Source organism: Megascapheus bottae, chromosome 9 (genome assembly GCF_031878675.1).
Source record: "Megascapheus bottae isolate mThoBot1 chromosome 9, mThoBot2.hap1, whole genome shotgun sequence".
In the NCBI taxonomy this organism is placed as follows: domain Eukaryota; kingdom Metazoa; phylum Chordata; class Mammalia; order Rodentia; family Geomyidae; genus Megascapheus; species Megascapheus bottae.
The window spans coordinates 11,215,644-11,233,284 of NC_143517.1; the positions used below are offsets into that span (position 1 = coordinate 11,215,644).

General features: G+C 38.1%; 1 protein-coding gene across 1 annotated transcript in view; it reads right to left on the reverse strand.

The window, feature by feature from the left end:
* Ca8 (carbonic anhydrase 8 (inactive)) overlaps window positions 1–17,641 on the reverse strand; it is a 103,987-nt gene that overhangs the window by 17,291 nt on the left and 69,055 nt on the right. The window contains exons 5-8 of the mRNA XM_090338853.1: window positions 13,239–13,301; window positions 10,582–10,630; window positions 9,239–9,351; window positions 1,601–1,770 (exon numbers count right to left, since the gene is read on the reverse strand). Of these exons, the coding sequence (XP_090194979.1) occupies window positions 1,636–1,770; window positions 9,239–9,351; window positions 10,582–10,630; window positions 13,239–13,301 (360 nt within the window). The 3' untranslated portion in view covers window positions 1,601–1,635. The remainder of the gene's footprint in view (window positions 1–1,600; window positions 1,771–9,238; window positions 9,352–10,581; window positions 10,631–13,238; window positions 13,302–17,641) is intronic.

Here is a 17,641-nt window from a genome sequence, read left to right on the forward strand (position 1 = left end):
AGTGATGTTCCAGATGCTTCTTTTGCTTTTGGCAGTGGCCCCCTACTTCAGTCTAAAGAGTACAAAGACCATATATGTTCTTCTTACCTCTGTGTGCCACTGGTGGTACACTTCTGTGTGCCCATATCAAGGCCTGTAGTAGGTGTTCAGTGACAGCTTTTAATTGGGTGACATTTTACTTTTTTAACTCATCCATTATAAAGCTTAGCCCATAGTCTTATTGGCCTTTTTTAATGTCTTCACATTCTTACCAGAGGTAAATTTTTTGACCTCATCATTTCCAGAATTAGAAGAGGAAGAGATGAGCTACAACGGTTTAATAAGAAATGGAAATATTATTTGAAATCTGAAAGGGAAGGGGGGAAAACAAGATGATTGGGAGGGGTTGGGAGAAGGGAAATGCGGACAACAACATGAGAAGGGGCATCAATGTGTGAGAAGCAGTGCACCTACTACCTGACGAATGTAACTGTAACTCCTCTATATACATTACAATAAAAAAGGAAATGGGAATAAAGGATAGGAAGGAATTTGGCCACTGATTTGCAGAACATGTAACTCTGAGGACTTTCTCATTGCCCAGAGACATTCAGGGCAGGTGATGTGATTGATATATATATATATTTTTTTTTGCCAGTCCTGGGCTTAAGCTCAGGGCCTGAGGACTGTCCTTGGATTTTTCTCAAGGCTAGAACTCTACCACTTGAGCCTCAGCACCACTTCTGGCTTTTTCTAAGTATGTGGTACCAAGGAATCGAACCCGGGTCTTCATGCATGCTAGGCAAGCACTCTACCACTAGGCCAAATTCCCAGTCCATGTGATATATTTTGATGGGTATCAATGTGTGAGAAGTAATGCACCTACTACCTGATGAATGTAACTGTAACCCCTCTATACATTATGCTGACAATAAAATAAAAAGATGCAATATATTAAAGTGTATATATTATATTCCAATGGATAAAGTAAAATATTCTGTTCAGATGACTAATATGGGCTTGTTGAGTTATTAAATAAAAAGCATTTCTAGAGAGTAGGAAGACAAGAGATAGTAATCAATGAGGTGAATATGATCAAAGTACACTGTATGTATATTTGAAAATGTCTCAATAAAACCCAACATTCTATGCAGTTATACATTATTTTTTTAAAAACATAATATGCATAACACAAGTGTTTTAATTCATGCCATATCCACTTGACATTGACCAATACACACGATGATCAGACTGCATTAGGTACGTGGACTTTCTGTCATAGGAACTAGCATGGATAACTACTAAAAAGGAACTTGCAGAATTACATTTTTTGCCACATTTCTTTGGTGTTTCTTTGGCTTTTCCTTAGGCAAGCCAATAATAAAATCAAACCAAACATTAAAGGTGCTTAGGTAGAAAACGATGAGAATCAGAATTTTTCCCAGTATTACATAGAATTAACCAACTAATTTGTCATTAATGGGTTTTGTGAATGTGTCACAGACTTTATTAAAATGAAGTCCACTTCACTATTAAATTGACAGGCTGATCATAAAATGGCTTTGAAATACTAAATTTAGATGTCTATGTTCCTAATTTTCCTTAATTAACCTGCACATACCCAGAGGGAGATGGACTCATTCCTGTTCTCTTTAGCTACTGAAATGCAGCTCTGATGACCCTGTCACTAAGTGGCTGAGTAGGTCGAAAGTTGTCTCCCAAAATTCCATCACAGCCTTCCACAAGTTCTGCCCCTTTAACATGTGTCCTCAGCCTTCGAAATTCTTCTATCTGAAAATAAAAGCAGAACAAAACAGGTAACTCATTGACAAGATGTTAACAAAACTGAAATTTCATAAATGACTCACATGCATAAATGATGACACCAAAGAGAAAATTAAAAGAAAACTTCAGAGAAAAGCAGAGTTAATTCCTCCCGACATAAGTCAGTTATCTTACAAGGACATCTTAAGAGGAGACAATGCAATTAGAAGGGGTTGTGGGATGGCTCTAGTGGTAGAGCACCTGCAAGGCTCAGAGTTCAAACACTAGTACCACCAATATAATCAGAGATCAAAGTATCCAGACAACTCCAGTAGCCACTGAGTCTTGCTGGAATTGCTAACATGAAAATGATATGCACATCTGACAAAAGGCTTTGTGCCTGCCTACACCTTTAAAAGAAAGGATGAAGAACAAATGACTTCTTAAATGTTTCCCAAATGCATATTCTGCTGTTACTGTCCACTAGCTATGATTATGTGTTAGATTCGACAGATAAATTCAACAGAAGACTTCTTGCTGCTCCTCTCCTAGCAACAGCAACTCTCAAGTTCATTCCCCTTTCTCTGACCGCAGGTCCACACTATTATATGTGAAAAAGACCCAAATTCATGAGGACCTTTCCCATCAGCTGCAAGACAGCTTCTCTCACTTTCCTGATATGAGCCTCCTAAGACTCAAGCCTCCTAAGAAAACCCTCTGAGCAGTGTTTCAGCAAAAAGCAAACATGTGACAAGCACTTTCCAAGCTCATTCCCGGTTATTAGTTCCTTCATACATGATCTGCTACTTCATTAAAGTGCTGTGTATTCATAAAACACCCATTCTTTTCTTTTTGCAGAGGGGGGAAACTTAATCTAGCATTTAAGAAAACTTCCAAATTAGATAGTATCAGAAATCTGACAATACTATGCTTATCTTTAAACAGGCAGCACTATAGCTACCTGTTCAGAAATTCTAACCAAGTCAATACATGCAATATCCTGCAAATATCCCAGAGTATAGAGCAATGTGATCTACAGGGCATAAATATGCCAAAAGCTCACTATTTAAGAAGGAAAAATATATAAGGGCTATAAATGTGGCTCCATTGTAAAAGATTTGCCTAGCATGTACAAAGACCAGGGTTTGATCCCCAGCAACATTTACACATATAACGTATACAAAAACACATCCATGCAGAGATCACATCTACAAATGCCCCATATAAAACAGAACCAAAGAGGAATAAATGTGCTCCTACATAAACAGAGAAGAAATGAAACAGACCAACTGTTTCAGGTGTTCTAATATAATCTAAACTAGAAAGGATCCATGAGTCTCTAAATGATAAACAAATTTTTTCTTCCTTTTTCATATATTTTTATTGTAATTAATAGAAGGGTTACATTATATTCACCAGATAGAAGGTGCATTACTTCATATACATTAATACCCTTTCTCATGTCATGGTCCCCATTTCCCTCCCCACACCCCCGCCCCTCATCTTGTTTTCCCCCCTTTCCTATCCAATTTCAAATAACCAATCAAGCATATATACAATATATCAGATAACAAGGTGAAATACTGTAACAATATGAGATAACCAAGGGACAGCAAAAGAGATGAGAGATAACATAGTACATTAAGGACAACAATAACTCATTATATGGCTTTTGTTTCTATATCCTAGAGGTCCTTTCATTTAGCATCATTCTATATGGCCTTATGTGTCTAGGTTTTGTTCTATTGTAAATCTCTGCTAGAAGAGTCCAAGGTTTCTGCTGATTGTGACAAATGAGGGAAACCATTGAGCCTATATTTCTTTGAGTCTGGCTTACTTCACTTAATATGATTTTTTCTAAGTCTTTCCATTTCCTTACAAATGGGGTGATGTCGTTCTTTCTGACAGCAGCATAGAATTCCATTGTGTATAAATACCACATCTTGTTGATCCACTCATCAACTGAGGGACATCTGGCTTGGTTCCATATCTTTGCTATGGTAAATAGTGCTGCAGTGAACATCATTGTGCGAGTGGGATAAACAAAATTTTACATGTACATTTTGCTAAGACAAAGATCACTGACTCCAAAATAGTTGAATCCTTCAAGATCCTAATTTAAGACTCTCTTAATATATGCTAAGACACAAAGTTGGAGAAACCAAATGATCTGTTAGGTTAAGAGACTGGTTACAAAGATTTTAATGTTCTATTAAGCTTTTTGTTGTTTTAGTTTCCATGCTTACAAATACTAATTGATTTCCTCATGAGAATCTTCAATGATTCACAAAAATGATACAAGAAGAAAAGTCACAAAAATCACTCAGCCTAGTTCCAGAAACACAGGAAGTATTCAATCACTATTAGCTCTCTTACAGTAAATCTTTACCCTTTTGATATAAATATTTGACTACAAATGATGATAAACCAATTCACTGAGATAATTCAGTCTTCTGTCTTACCATTCTCTGAATGCATAGCTATATGTGTAGACACAGCAGACAGACTCCATGAACAAGGAACCAGACAGGTGGTAGACAAATTGGACCGGAAAATTAACTGCTAACATATATCTTAAGAACTACTCCATTTTTTATTGACTTTGGAGTGTATCTTAATTTTATATTCACATATCCTGAGCTGAAGATTATATTCTTCAAGCCTCCAGGCTTCAGTCTTAAGTTCTTTCTATAGAAAACAACTTCTTTGTAAGAGATGAGTCATATCAACAGCCAACCTCAAATCACTGTTATCTTACAGAAAACCATTTCACAGAAATATTTCCCTCTGATCACAGTAGTACTTTGAAGATTTCAAACATCCACAGAGACTGGGGGAAGGGGGAGAGCATCTTTCTAAAAGGCCAATTTTTTTTCTGAAATAACCACTCCTCACAGAAGCCTTTAGTCACTTCAAATGGTTTCAAGTACATACTGAATCAGCCCATGGTGAAATAGAGACTGATGAATCAAAAGAATTTTTCAGGATAAAAGTCCGAAGTCGAAGCATTATAGAGACCATCATTACATGTGTCTGAATTTGCGACTGCACAGATTTTTAAGGCCACTGTGGTTAACTACAGAATTCCTTTAAACCAATTTAAGGCAGAAATATTTATCTGTATATACCTAAATTAAAGGATCATGGGAGAAAAAGAGGGGAGTAGAATAGCAGAGACTGAGACAGAGAAGAGTGCAGATTCAGTGGCAACAATTACTAGCTGACCTGAGCATCAAATTAATGTTTCTTTTTCTTGAAATTAAAATGCAATTCCCATCCCCATTCCTGCCTCTCCTGCAAGCAGGTGAGGTCATACAACCAGTTCTAGTCAGTAAACAGAAAAAGTAAGTACAGCCTGTCATTTTTGTCCTTGAGAAATATCTCTTGATACTGTTGTATTCCTCTTCCTGCTGGCAACATGCCCCTCTAAGAGAATGAAAGATGCATGAAAAGTACAGGACTGTAAAGATAGAAACCTTCACTACGAATCAGAAACACACATGCTAGATTGTATGTCAGTATGAAATAGGTTGTCTAGTACAAAGCACCAACATTTTGAGGTTTCCCTGTTACAGGGGCTGGCATCTTTATTATTAAGTCTGAAATCAAGACATCTTCAGTCCAAGGTTCTATTCCTAATTTAGACTGAAATTTCTAACTTCTTCACTATCTTTCACCAGACTAAATTTTAATCATTTTCAGGAATTATTTTTTAAGTTTGCAGCTTAGGTTAAGCTCTTTCTTTATATGTCTTTGGCTTGTTAGTGGGTGTTTAGCTGTTTCTGTAACCTTGAACTCAGGACCTAGCCACTGTCCCTGAGCCTTTTTGTCCTCAAGGCTAGCACTTCACTACTTGAGCCATAGTGACACTTCTGACATTTTCTGAGTGGTTTATAGGAGGTAAGAGTCTCATGGACTCTGCTGCCAGGCTGGCTTCTAACCCTGATCATCAGATTTCACCCTCCTGCGTAGCTGTGGTTATGAGCAGGATCCATTGGTACCCACTGTCTGCCTTATGTGTTTCTGACACAGATTCTTAGCACTATTCTAATTGTTCATGTAGTCATCTTAATGTTCAACTCTATGGTTAAGTTTCTGCAAGTAAAAATTGTTTATCTTTGTATCATGAAACTAGTTGGCACTCCGGAATAGTTTGTTATAAGAACAGATAGTTGAAGGAATTAGGATTTGCCATGTGGAAAATATCAAGACCCAAAGGAAATGTATTTAAAAAAATAAAAACCTAAAATAATGGAAAGCATATGGTACTCTGTGGGGATGGGGAAAGAGAACAACAGATTATGACATTCTGATTAAAATATAATACAGGCATGTTCAAAGTATCAGCATAAAATCTATTGTTACAATTAGTACACATCAAAATTTTTAAAAAGTAGATGTTGAGAAAGTAAAGCAAGTTCTGTTGAGGGACAGGTGTGCCAGCCAGAGGCCAGAACACAAATGAAGAAAGTAAATGAAAATAAATATGGCTGGGTAATGGTGGATCATGCCTGTTATTCTAGCTATTCAGAGACTGAGTTCTGAGGATGGTGGTTCAAAGCCAGCCCAGGCACTAAAGTCCGTGAGACTCTTATCTCCAATTAACCACCAGAAAACCAGAAGTGGCACTGTGGCTCAAGTAGCAGGGCTGAATCCTTGAGCTGAAGACCTCAGGGATGGTACCCAGGCCCAGAGTTCAAGCACCACAACCAACCAAAAAAAAAGGGAAGAAAATAAATATGGTGTGCATATGTGAAAAATGAAATAGTGTTGAAACTGTTTTATGAAGGGGAATAGGAGGATGACAGATGGTGATGGAGGGTGAAAGATCAGGCTGTGTTGCAAGCTTATGTGAAAGTGAAACCTCCCTGTGCAGCAATTACATACTAACAAAAAGAGGTTTTTTTTATTAAGTATTGAAAGATAAAAAGTGAAAGGGATATAGAGAAAAAGCTGAAAAAGAACTTTCAAAATTGTTCCCTAAAAAGGCAGAAATAGGAGAAAATGTTAGAAAACATTCTTAAATTTTTTAAGGGAGGATTTAAAGATTTAAATCCAAACAAAAGAAGACTTGAGTGAGAAGTTAGTAAATTAAGCTTCTTAAATTATAGAAATGATGGGAGATTTTTTTTTAAGCAACCTTTAAGGGCCAGGAGTTTGGCCTATTGGTAGAGTGTTTGCCTAGCATGCACAAAGATCAGGATTCAATTCCTCAGTACCTCATGCATAGAAAAAAGCTGGAAGTGGTGCTGTGGCTCAAGCGGTAGAGCTTTAGTCTTGAGCTGAAGACCTCAGAGCCAGAGCCCAGGCCCAGAGTTCAAGCCCTGTGACCAAAAAAAAAAAAAAAAAAAAAAAAGAAAGAAAGAAAGACAAACTTTATTTGTTCTGAGTATTAGCAAAGCCTTTGAGGCTAATCAAGTAAGGGAAATGCAGCTTTCTAGAAGTGTTCCTTAGATCTTTGCTGGACAGGAAATATTTAAAGCACCCCTTTTATAACAATATAATAATCATTGTTCATTCAGTTGTTATGTATATATGTTCCAGAGGATGGATCCCCAAAACTTACAAATACTAGGCAAGTGTTCTACCACTGAGATAAACTCCTATATCCTTCCACATTGTTGTTAATACCTTATAATGATGTTACTACATGTTCTTTTTTTTATTTTTTTTATTGTAAAGATGATGTACAGAGTGGTTACAGTTACATAAGTCAAGTAATGAGTAATTTCCTTTTCTTTATTAAAGAATTTATTAACATCGATCCTACCCTCATTCTCTCCCAGTTTTTCCCTTCCCTTTCAGTTTATAGTTCATTTCCAACAAAGTGTTTATTGGATTTCTGTGCTTCCTCTTCCTCTCCCCAAATCAGATAAACTTACATACAAAACAATGCATAAAGAAACTAAAAAATGGCAAAAAGGAATAAACCAAATAGGAAAAAAGAAATGAAAAAAGAAATAATTGCAAATAGTTCAATTAATTTTTTTCTTGTTTCCACTTCTTGGCATTCATTTGATAAACATCATTTTATATGATCATATGCACATATTGAGCTTTTATGATCCTCTCCTAAGAATACCTTCCTTTGTTCTCACTGTGTGAATGTTTAAACTGCTGTTTAATTAATCATTCCCAAGTGTAATTATTTGTCTTTTACTATTCATTTTGTCTTTTACTATAATTAGGTTTACCTGTAGCTACTACATATTCTAGTCTCTGATTCCCCAAGTTCTACAAGTTTTGTTTTGTTTTTTCTGGTTAGGCTGGTCTGGAACTCCTGACCTAATAGTTAAGGTTACTGGTATGATAGCAAAGATACGGAACCAACCTAGAGGCCCCTCAGTTGATAAGTGGATCAACAAGATGTGGCATTTATACACAATGGAATTCTATGCTGCTGTCAGAAAGAACGACATCACCCCATTTGTAAGGAAATGGAAAGACTTAGAAAAAATCATATTAAGTGAAGTAAGCCAGACTCAAAGGAACATAGGCTCAATGGTTTCCCTCATTTGTCACAATCAGCAGAAACCTTGGACTCTCCTAGCAGAGATTTACAATAGAACAAAACCTAGATACATAAGGCCAGATAGTATGAAGCTAAATGAAAGGACCTACAGGATATAGAAACAAAAGACATATAATGAGTGATTGTTGTCCTTAATGTACTATATTATCTCTCATCTCTTTTGCTGTCCCTTGGTTATCTCATATTGTTACAGGATTTTACCTTGTTATCTGATATATTGTATGTATGCTTGATTGGTTATTTAAAATAGGATAGGGAAGGAGGGAAAACAAGATGAGGGGCGGGGGTGTGGGGAGGGAAATGGGGACCAAGACAAGAGAAAGGGTATTAATGTTTGTGAAGTTATGCACCTTCTATCTGGTGAATATAATGTAACCCTTCTATTAATTACAATAAAAATATATGAAAAAAGATTACTGGTATGTTCCACCCCAGTGAGCTTATGTTAATATTTAAACAAGTAATAGCACCTCTCCAGAGCTCAAGGCTGCAGGTGGGTAACCCAAAGTAAAGCCAGTGAACAATTTAGAAGTTTTCTGATCACTCCAGCTCTATTGTCCCCACATACAAGAATCTCTGTATGCCAAGGAAGCACTAGAACATAGCCCACTTGTGACTCACAGAAATAATGAGCATGCACCCCTCAGTTTCAGTCCTTTTTCCTCCATTTTGGAAAAACTACTGAGAGGAATTATTGAACTAATCAAAGGTTTGGATCTTTCAATGACTCTATTTACTCTGTGAAAACTAACATAAAATCCAGGTCATAAATGACCTCTGGGTTTTGTTCATCCTTGACCTTTCCCTTGCTTTCACTAGCTCAAGACATTTAACTTTCATCTGAAAAGGTGTGACTGATCTAAAGGGAGCTCAAACATGAAACAGACGTTTTCCTCTTATAGAAATAATGTTTAACCTTTAACGCAAAACTTCACTCTCAAAGATTTGAAAGAGCATACTCACCTGTAGCTGGGATATAGTTAAAGGGTATCGGAATAATATCCAGGTAACACCTTCACTACAAGGTGGGATAGTAAGAGAACCTTCATAGACCCAGTAATCACGCAGAAGGGGATCTAGGCACAGAAATGAACATGTCATGAAATGGCAGATTAATAATCCTGAAGACTCCAACAACTCCCCGAGTTATAAACTGTTCCAATAATATTTTTAGAGATTTCATTTTTAAAATACAGGGTCACAAATGCATTCTTAAACTAATCACTGTGAGAGAAAATGACAAAGCATGATAAATAATTCATTTATTTACAGTGATTCATATCAATAGATCACTGTATGTACCTGTCAAAGTTGATTTAGATAAACACATTAATCGTTTGGGTTTTTTAGTACTGGATGATTTACCTCACTAATTCATGCCTCATATTTATTAAACACTCTGCCAACTGCTATTCTGAGCATTATACATCAATTCATTTAACCTTCATACACACACAAAAAAAGAGACTGATGCTATTACTAGCCCCACTATTCAGATGGGCAAACTAAATCACAAGTTTATAATTTTCCCAAGGTCACATAGCTTGGTAACTGGCAGAAGCAGAATTGAAATCTTTTAATGTGGCTTCAAAGCTGTTTTTAGCCATGAGATTCTAGCTCTCTTTACTGCTTCATCAACAGCAAAATATTAAAAATGCATAATATAACAGGAGAAAAATCACTCTTATGAAATCATCCAGCTATACATCACAAGAATTCATGACTAAACATGAGTACAGGCTTAACATATAACAAACTGATTTGTTGTAGGTAAAGTAAACATAGAAAGCAAAGGATATATTTGATTTTTGTATGAAACACTACAAAGCACATTTTAGGCAGAAAAACATCAAGATCAAAATTCTATATAAAATCACCTAGAACTCCAAGTTATATTCTATGTATCTGTGCACAATTATTATATGTACAAAATTATAATTAGAATAACATGTAAATAACAGTATTACCAAACTGATGTAGTTTTGTAAAATTAGATATAGAATTCATTTCACTCCAGAGATGGATGAAGAAGAACTTCACTAATCAATATTATGCTGAAACTTTTCATAGAGGTAGTAGTGTTAATCTCAAAAATTTTTCATGGATTAATAGAGCTAATGACAAAGGGTTCCTTTATTACTCCAAAAGTTGTAGTCCTATATTTATGGTAGGTACCTTCTACAGAGAAGATGAACTATAAAGAAACTTTATGCACTAATAGCACACAGTTGCATATATGTTCTGTGGTAAGCAGTGTCACTGAACCCACAGGTAAATTTCATCTTATGCCTAAATGACATGCTTACCTGGTAATAAAGTGTTAGGATTAAAGCAGGGTATTGTTTTGGACTTTCCCTGAAAAACAAATCATTCCATGTTAAGGTAAAACTCTTAATTTCTGAATAAAATTTATTAGGACAGAACCTATTTTATTAATGGTCTCATTAGGTTGGCTAGACTAGAGGTGTGTCACACTCTTCTCATTGGAACAAAACTGAGTTCCAAAAGAGCCATTATTACTTTGAGTATTTGACTATTTGCTACTGCATACTTCTCAACATGGAATTTATGATTAATGTCCAGTTATTATATATGACCTACTTTTTCTGTATCTAGCACATTCATACCCAAGACAGACTGAATATCTTGGAGAAAAACACTTGGAACTCTAGCTTGAAACATTCCTTGAAATTATTTCTTCTTGTGCAGAGGTCAGCTCCTAAGTGCCATTGAAACCTGGCTGGACAAAAACCTGATCCATGTAGGTTTGGAAATTCAGCTAGGATCTATTCAGAGACCTCTTCTCATTCAGAAAGGAAGATCTGAAACTCAGATAGGAATATTCTTTTCCAATTATTTTCCAAAGAGGGATTTAAATTTCAAAGGAAAAATTGGTGCCATATTCAATAACTTATACTTAGGGTTATTATTTTTAATTGTGTCATTTAAATGGTCTTTGAAGCCAGGCCAGCAGTGACCTCAAGCCTATAGACCTAGCTACCAGGGAGGCAAAAATCAGGGTTTAGGGTTAGACACCAGGCCAGACATTAAAGTTTGCAGAACTCCATTTCACTCGATGGCTGGGCATAAGGGCACAAGTCGAAAGATCACAGCCCAGGATAGTGCAGTTATAACTGGAGATCTTATCTCAAAAAAAAAAGCAAAAGGGGGATAAAGGTATAGCTCAAGTGACAGAGTGCCTAACAAGCACAAGGTTCTCAGATTTTTAAAGGTTCTTACAGCAGATAGACCTATTAAAACAGGTTGAATTTCTCTTATAAGCTTACTTTGTGAACACAAATAAAATGGGAAGAGTTATCACAAGTTTCTTCCTTCCTTCCTGGAACTATTTTATACATGATCGACTCTTGTCCACCTTCCTGACCCTATCTTCCATCTTATACCAGGATGAATGTCTTATCAACTGAAAAAAATGAGGGAGATTTTCTAGCCCATTTCCATTGGGCAAATGTGAGTTGGAAACACATTTTCTCTCCCCTTTATCCCTTGCTTCTCTAATCTAGGCTAGACTTCCCTTGGTAGCTGGATTCTTTCAGAGCTTGCTCAAGAGATCTTCAGTGGAGAGTTTGCCTGGTTCAAGATGCCCTGCTCCCACTCCTGTAGAGCAAGTCAACCTGGAGCCCAACGTTGATCTTAGAACTTCATCTCCATAGCCTAGTAGGTTCAACTCTTCCAGTAGCCACAGGAGATTTATACTATTCCTGACTGGTGCCCAGACTCAACTCAGAACTTGGCTCTCCAGTGTCATTGTGATCTACATTGCTTTGTCTGGGCTATTATCTTATTGCTTAGGTGGATTTGTATATTACCTTCATCAATATTAGTGTCATTCAACATAAATAATTTTGCAGTGGGGTTCTCAAAATGGTACACATTTCATTTGCACAAATTTCCTGTATCTGAGTGAGCAGAAGAGATTAACTCAGAAGGCCTAGGCTGTACATTCCATACAAAGGCCTGCCTTCAGGACTAGGCTTCGGCTGGCCCTTGGGAGATAACCCTGAAAATTTTTACCCTCAAAGCCATATTTTTTCATATAATTTTTATTATAATTAATAGAAGGGTTACATTATATTCACCAGATAGGAGGTACATTACTTCACAAACATTGATACCCTTTCTCTTGTCTTGGTCCCTATTTCCCTCCCCCCACCTCCATCCCTCATCTTGTTTTCCCCCCTTTCCTATCCTATTTCAAATAACCAGATAAATATATATACAATATATCAGATAACAAGGTAAAATGCTGTAACAATATGAGATAACCAAGGGATAGCAAAAGAGATGAGAGATAATATAGTACATTAAGGACAACAATCACTCATTATCTGGTCAAAGCCATATTTTTATATGTCTGAAACCTTGGGCCCTGCTGTATTTATGGGACATTACTGATAGCTTCTGCCGAAACTCTTAGAGCATGATGCAACAGTTTGATCCAGTTAAGTCAATCCTGACAATGAAATTTATGGATGCCTGCTTTTGTTGGGATGTAGGAAACAGGGGCTAGAGACTGAGTTGCTGAGGCCAGGAATATAGACAGCCACATAGTCTTACATGCCCAACTCCTGATAAAATTCATAGCCATCAAGACTAAGGTGAGCTTGCTTAGTTGTCAGCACTTCACATGTGTAGTGAGGCATCATTACATCATTGCTGAGGTAACCAGGGCCATGCCCGCAAGTTCTTATGGGGAAGGGACCCCATAAGTTTGTTCTAGCTTCCCTTAGACTTCAGCCCTATGAACATTTTCCCTTTGCTGATTATTTTATCTATAACTTTCCACTGGAATGAACCATCACTTTTAAGTATAAGACCTTTCCTGGTTCTTCTAGAGCAGTATCACAAGTGAAGCTCGTCTTGGTGTGAGAGAGCTCTGTGTGAAGGTGCTGGGACCCCCTTACACATCAGGACTTCTGTTCCCTTTTAAAGAACCACTTACCTTATATTGGATATCCTGGAGTATTTCAGTCACGGCTTTCAGTCCAACATGTTCCTTCCCTATCTGAAAGACATAAAGTAGAAACCACAAACACATTTTTAATGTTTAGCTTTTAATCAAAGTAACTACCAGGAACTCTGCTCAAATTCTCCTTCTTAGCGAATTAAAAGGACCTTTCTGTTCATAGCTGGGTCATTACCTACTAAAGAAAACTACATTTGTAACAGCTCGTAGAATAAAGCATTGGCTATGATATCCAAGAATCCATTTTAAATTCATCTTCCTACATATAGGTATCAGTCAGAGTGTCACATATATCATTTCATAAAAGGTTGCTATGTAAAACTGTCGGGAACAGTTTTGAATTAATATGACTCAGTACATGCCCATACCCTTGCCTTCTTACCTTTGGCATTTATAGATCATTGGTATAAATATTTTATCCACGTTGAAAATTTTTATTAACTCATAAAAGTGGGTGTATGGTTTCCTATGATAAAGTTATCAAAATGAGAAGCCATTTCTCAATTATCACTGGTCATAAATCATAATCATTAGTCAAAATTCTACAGCTACCTTTTTATTCTTGAACAAAGATGTTTTTCATAGCCCTCTTTTTATGTTTTACATATATTTTTGGCTAGTCCTGGGCTTAAGCTCAGGACCTTTGCATTGTCCTTGGACTTTTCTCAAGGCTAAAACTCTACCACTTGAGCCTCGGCACTATTTCTAGCTTTTTTTCTATGTCTGTGGTACCAAGGAATCGAACCCAGGCCTTAGTGCATGCTAGGCAAGCACTCTACCACTAGGCCAAACTCCCAGCCCCATGTTTTACATATTTTAGTGTACAAAATTTGCCAAAGAAATTTAAGACTTGAAAAATGTACAGTGCCATTTGAGTCCTATTTTTCAACAGCATCTGAAGGCTATGACAAGATAGAAGAGTAACAGCAGAGGTCATACAATCCCTCACAGAGACAATCTCTTATAATTATTAGCATTGTCTTCTCCACCCATATTTTTGCAGGACAGCCTACAAAACCATAGCATAGCCACCAACCTGCAAATAGTCTCTGTTTCTCTCAACATTAACCAACTGTGAGATGCACTGGGTAAAGAGCAACAAGCAACACTTAATATAAAGTAGTTCAATCAGCTCATTGTATCCATGGCATACCTTACTTTCTAAGCATTTATCATTCCTAAGTCATGCTCTAAAAACCAAAAAAAATGTATTTTCTAAAAACAGAACAAAAAAAACTAACGCAAATGCATGAGTGAAGAAGTCATAGTCTCAGGCAGAAAGAAGCCTGATCCTCAGCGAAATGAACCCTCCTTGTCTTAGTGATTTCACCAGGAGACAAAATTTGGATGTCTGTGCCTCTAGCTATGATCTAGTTCTACTGCACTATCTCCTGACAGATTATAAACTCTAAAGAGTCCACATCTGCACACTGTGAGGCCATATAATGCACTGGTCTAGGAATGAGCAGTTCTTCCTGACTGCCTGCATTCTATTCTTGACTCCTCCCGTTTTTAGTTGTGTGACTTTGAGCAGGATTACTCCAAATTCTATATTCTTCCTCAGAGATTCAGTGTAGAAGACAATAGTTACAGGGTTAAAGTTAAAATTAAGTCAAATGATTTAGAATACTGCCTAGCATGGGGGTAGGAAATCATTTTTTTCTATCAAGAGTAATATGAATACTGAGACCATCATTCTTGAGCCACATAGAAGTATCAATACATGGCTGGGAGCGTGACCTAGTGGTAGAGTGCTTGCCTAGCATGCACGAAGCCGTGGGTTGGAATCCTTGGTATCACATACACAGAAAAAGTTGGAAGTGGTGCTGTGGCTCAAGGGTAGAGCGCTAGCCTTGAGAAAGCCCAAGGACAGTGCCCCAATCTTGAATTCAAGCCCTAGGACTGGGAAATATATATATATATATATATATATATATACCCAGTTAAAATTTTTTCTTTTTCTTTTTTTTTTTTTTGCCAGTCTTGGGCTTGAGCTCAGGGCCTGAGCACTATCCTTGGACTTTCTCAAGGCTAGAGCTCTACCACTTGAGCCTCAGCGCCACTTCCGGCTTTTTTCTATGTATGTGGTACTGAGGAATCGAACCCGGGCCTTCATGCATGCTAGGCAAACACTTCAACCACTAGGCCAAACTCCCGGCCTATTTTTTCTTTAACCAGATTACCAAGGTATATAGCTAAAATCATTTTCATTGATACTTTGTAACATCGTTCTGCTTTATATAATACAGTTATAAAATAGAATACAAAGCCCATGAAAAAGTTATGTAATAAATTGTGACAAGAGAATTTATTTTAAAATTAAGGATTTGCTTTTAAATTCTGTAACACTTTAAACACTCTGGTCTTGTGTCATGTTTCCTATAAGAAACTTCAAATCATCTTCAAAAAATTATTAACAAAAAGAGCTAAAGTAATCCACTACGTGATTATATTATTGATTTTTCTTAGATTCTGCAGTAAGCCCGGGCTTAGAGGCATATCTGAAACTCTTCTCCATAAATGAAATGAATTATACCTTTAGAAGATGCTTTCAAAATCATTTCTACCAAGATTCTGAGGAAACTATTTTCTAGCAAAGAATTTGGCGGAACTCTCATGAATTATTAAGCTTGAGTTTTATATTTTTACATTATCCAAGTTCTCTGCATATGTGTTTGAATTTTATCGAGAAACAAATTTGAAAGATAGTATATGGGACATGTCACATCAAGGGTAAAAGGCCTACCTCGTGGCCCAGTGCTCACTTCCTGGTTTTGGAAATCCAACCTGCCTGTCTCCTGGTTGGGAGGTTTGGCTATGGTTTGTGATGTAAAATAAGGCTACCTGGAACCCATGGATTGGCCCTGCCGCCCTCTCTGACCGCACCTACCTCCCCCTGTCCTGCCTACTTCTATGCTAATAGATTCCTGCATCTTACTTTAGCCCCTGGTATCTTCCCATTAAATGAGTCTGCCTTGACATTCTCCCTGGCGCATCTGTGTCTTTCCTCTGGAGAAGGGAGGGCTGGGTGAAGGCGGCCAGCCGGCCCTATCCTTTCTTGGTCTCGTCTTAGTCGGGGCGTGTTCTCTTTGCCCTTCCTGCTGGTCAGGAGGCAAAGAGTGCTAAAAACCCCGACATTTCTGGCACCCAACGTGGGGCACGAAAAGAACGCTCATCAGAAGCGGAATTGTCTGCGAGCCGAGCCAAGCGGATGACGAGGTACGGGTCTCCCTGAAAAAGATGGGGAAATCTCACACCAAGAATGAGGACCTGGCGCTCACGGCATCTAGATTTAAAAGCAGAGGTTTGGAGATTTCAGACCCCCAGGCTGAGAAGGTCTGGGAGGCCTTAACATGTGCCGTGTTAATGGTGGCCATTCTTTTCAATTGGGCCACATGGGAGCGCATAGAGCACCTGGTGAGGAGGAGGAAGATTAACTTGGGAGAGGACCCTCCCCTCGGGGTCTATCCGACCTTGTCTGTCCTTAAGGCCTGCTTCTATCCTGGCTCAGTTACATCTAGGGCCAAGGAAACTTTAATTGAGGAGAGCTCAGAGTTGTGGAGAGTTGGCTCTCCTAATAAGGAGCACTCAGGGTCATGGAGAGTTGGCCCTCCTGATAAGGAATGTTCAGAGTTGTGGAGAGTTGGCCCTCCTGCTGCTCAGGAAGAAAGGGTTTAGAGCCTCGCCCTGAGGAGGGATTTTTGGGCCCCTTTGTTCCTGGGATCAGGCCCCAGAGCCCTACACCAACTGCTCCTGCCCCGGAATTTGCAGCAGACAATTGGGATGCAGAGCGGCCTCCGTCATTTCACTATCCTTCCTCCCATGCTCACCACGTGTTAAACCGGAAGAGAAGGTCAAGTCGCCATCTTCTTCCTCCCCTGCACCGGAAGAGGAGGTTAACTCACCATACAGCGGCAGCTCCTCCCCTGAACGGAAAGGGCGGGTTAAGCCGCCATTTTACTCCTCCCCACCATGCTTGGTAAATGCTAACCATAGGGGCAATAGACCGGCCCTAAAAGAGCTTAAGAAAGCAGTCTCCAAAGATGGGCCTAATTCGCCCTGGGCTGAAACCATCCTTCAAGGCCTGGGTCATCAGCAGTGTAACACCCAAGACTGGAAATGAGGAGTGCCATGCCCAGGCTGAAAGGAACCAGGCTGTTAATCCCCCAGTCCCTGTGACTTATGGGATGCTAATGTAATTTTTATTTTAAGTTTATCTCCTTATAATTTGGTTTCATGCTACTTTGCAATTGGACGTATTTTAGAAAAAGAAGGAAACTAAGTCCAGACTTAGACTTTTGGTGCACTGATGATGTTTGTAGTTCTTGCATTAAGGAAAAACTTATTTGAGTTTAAACTGTTGGAGTTCTAGGCAGTAA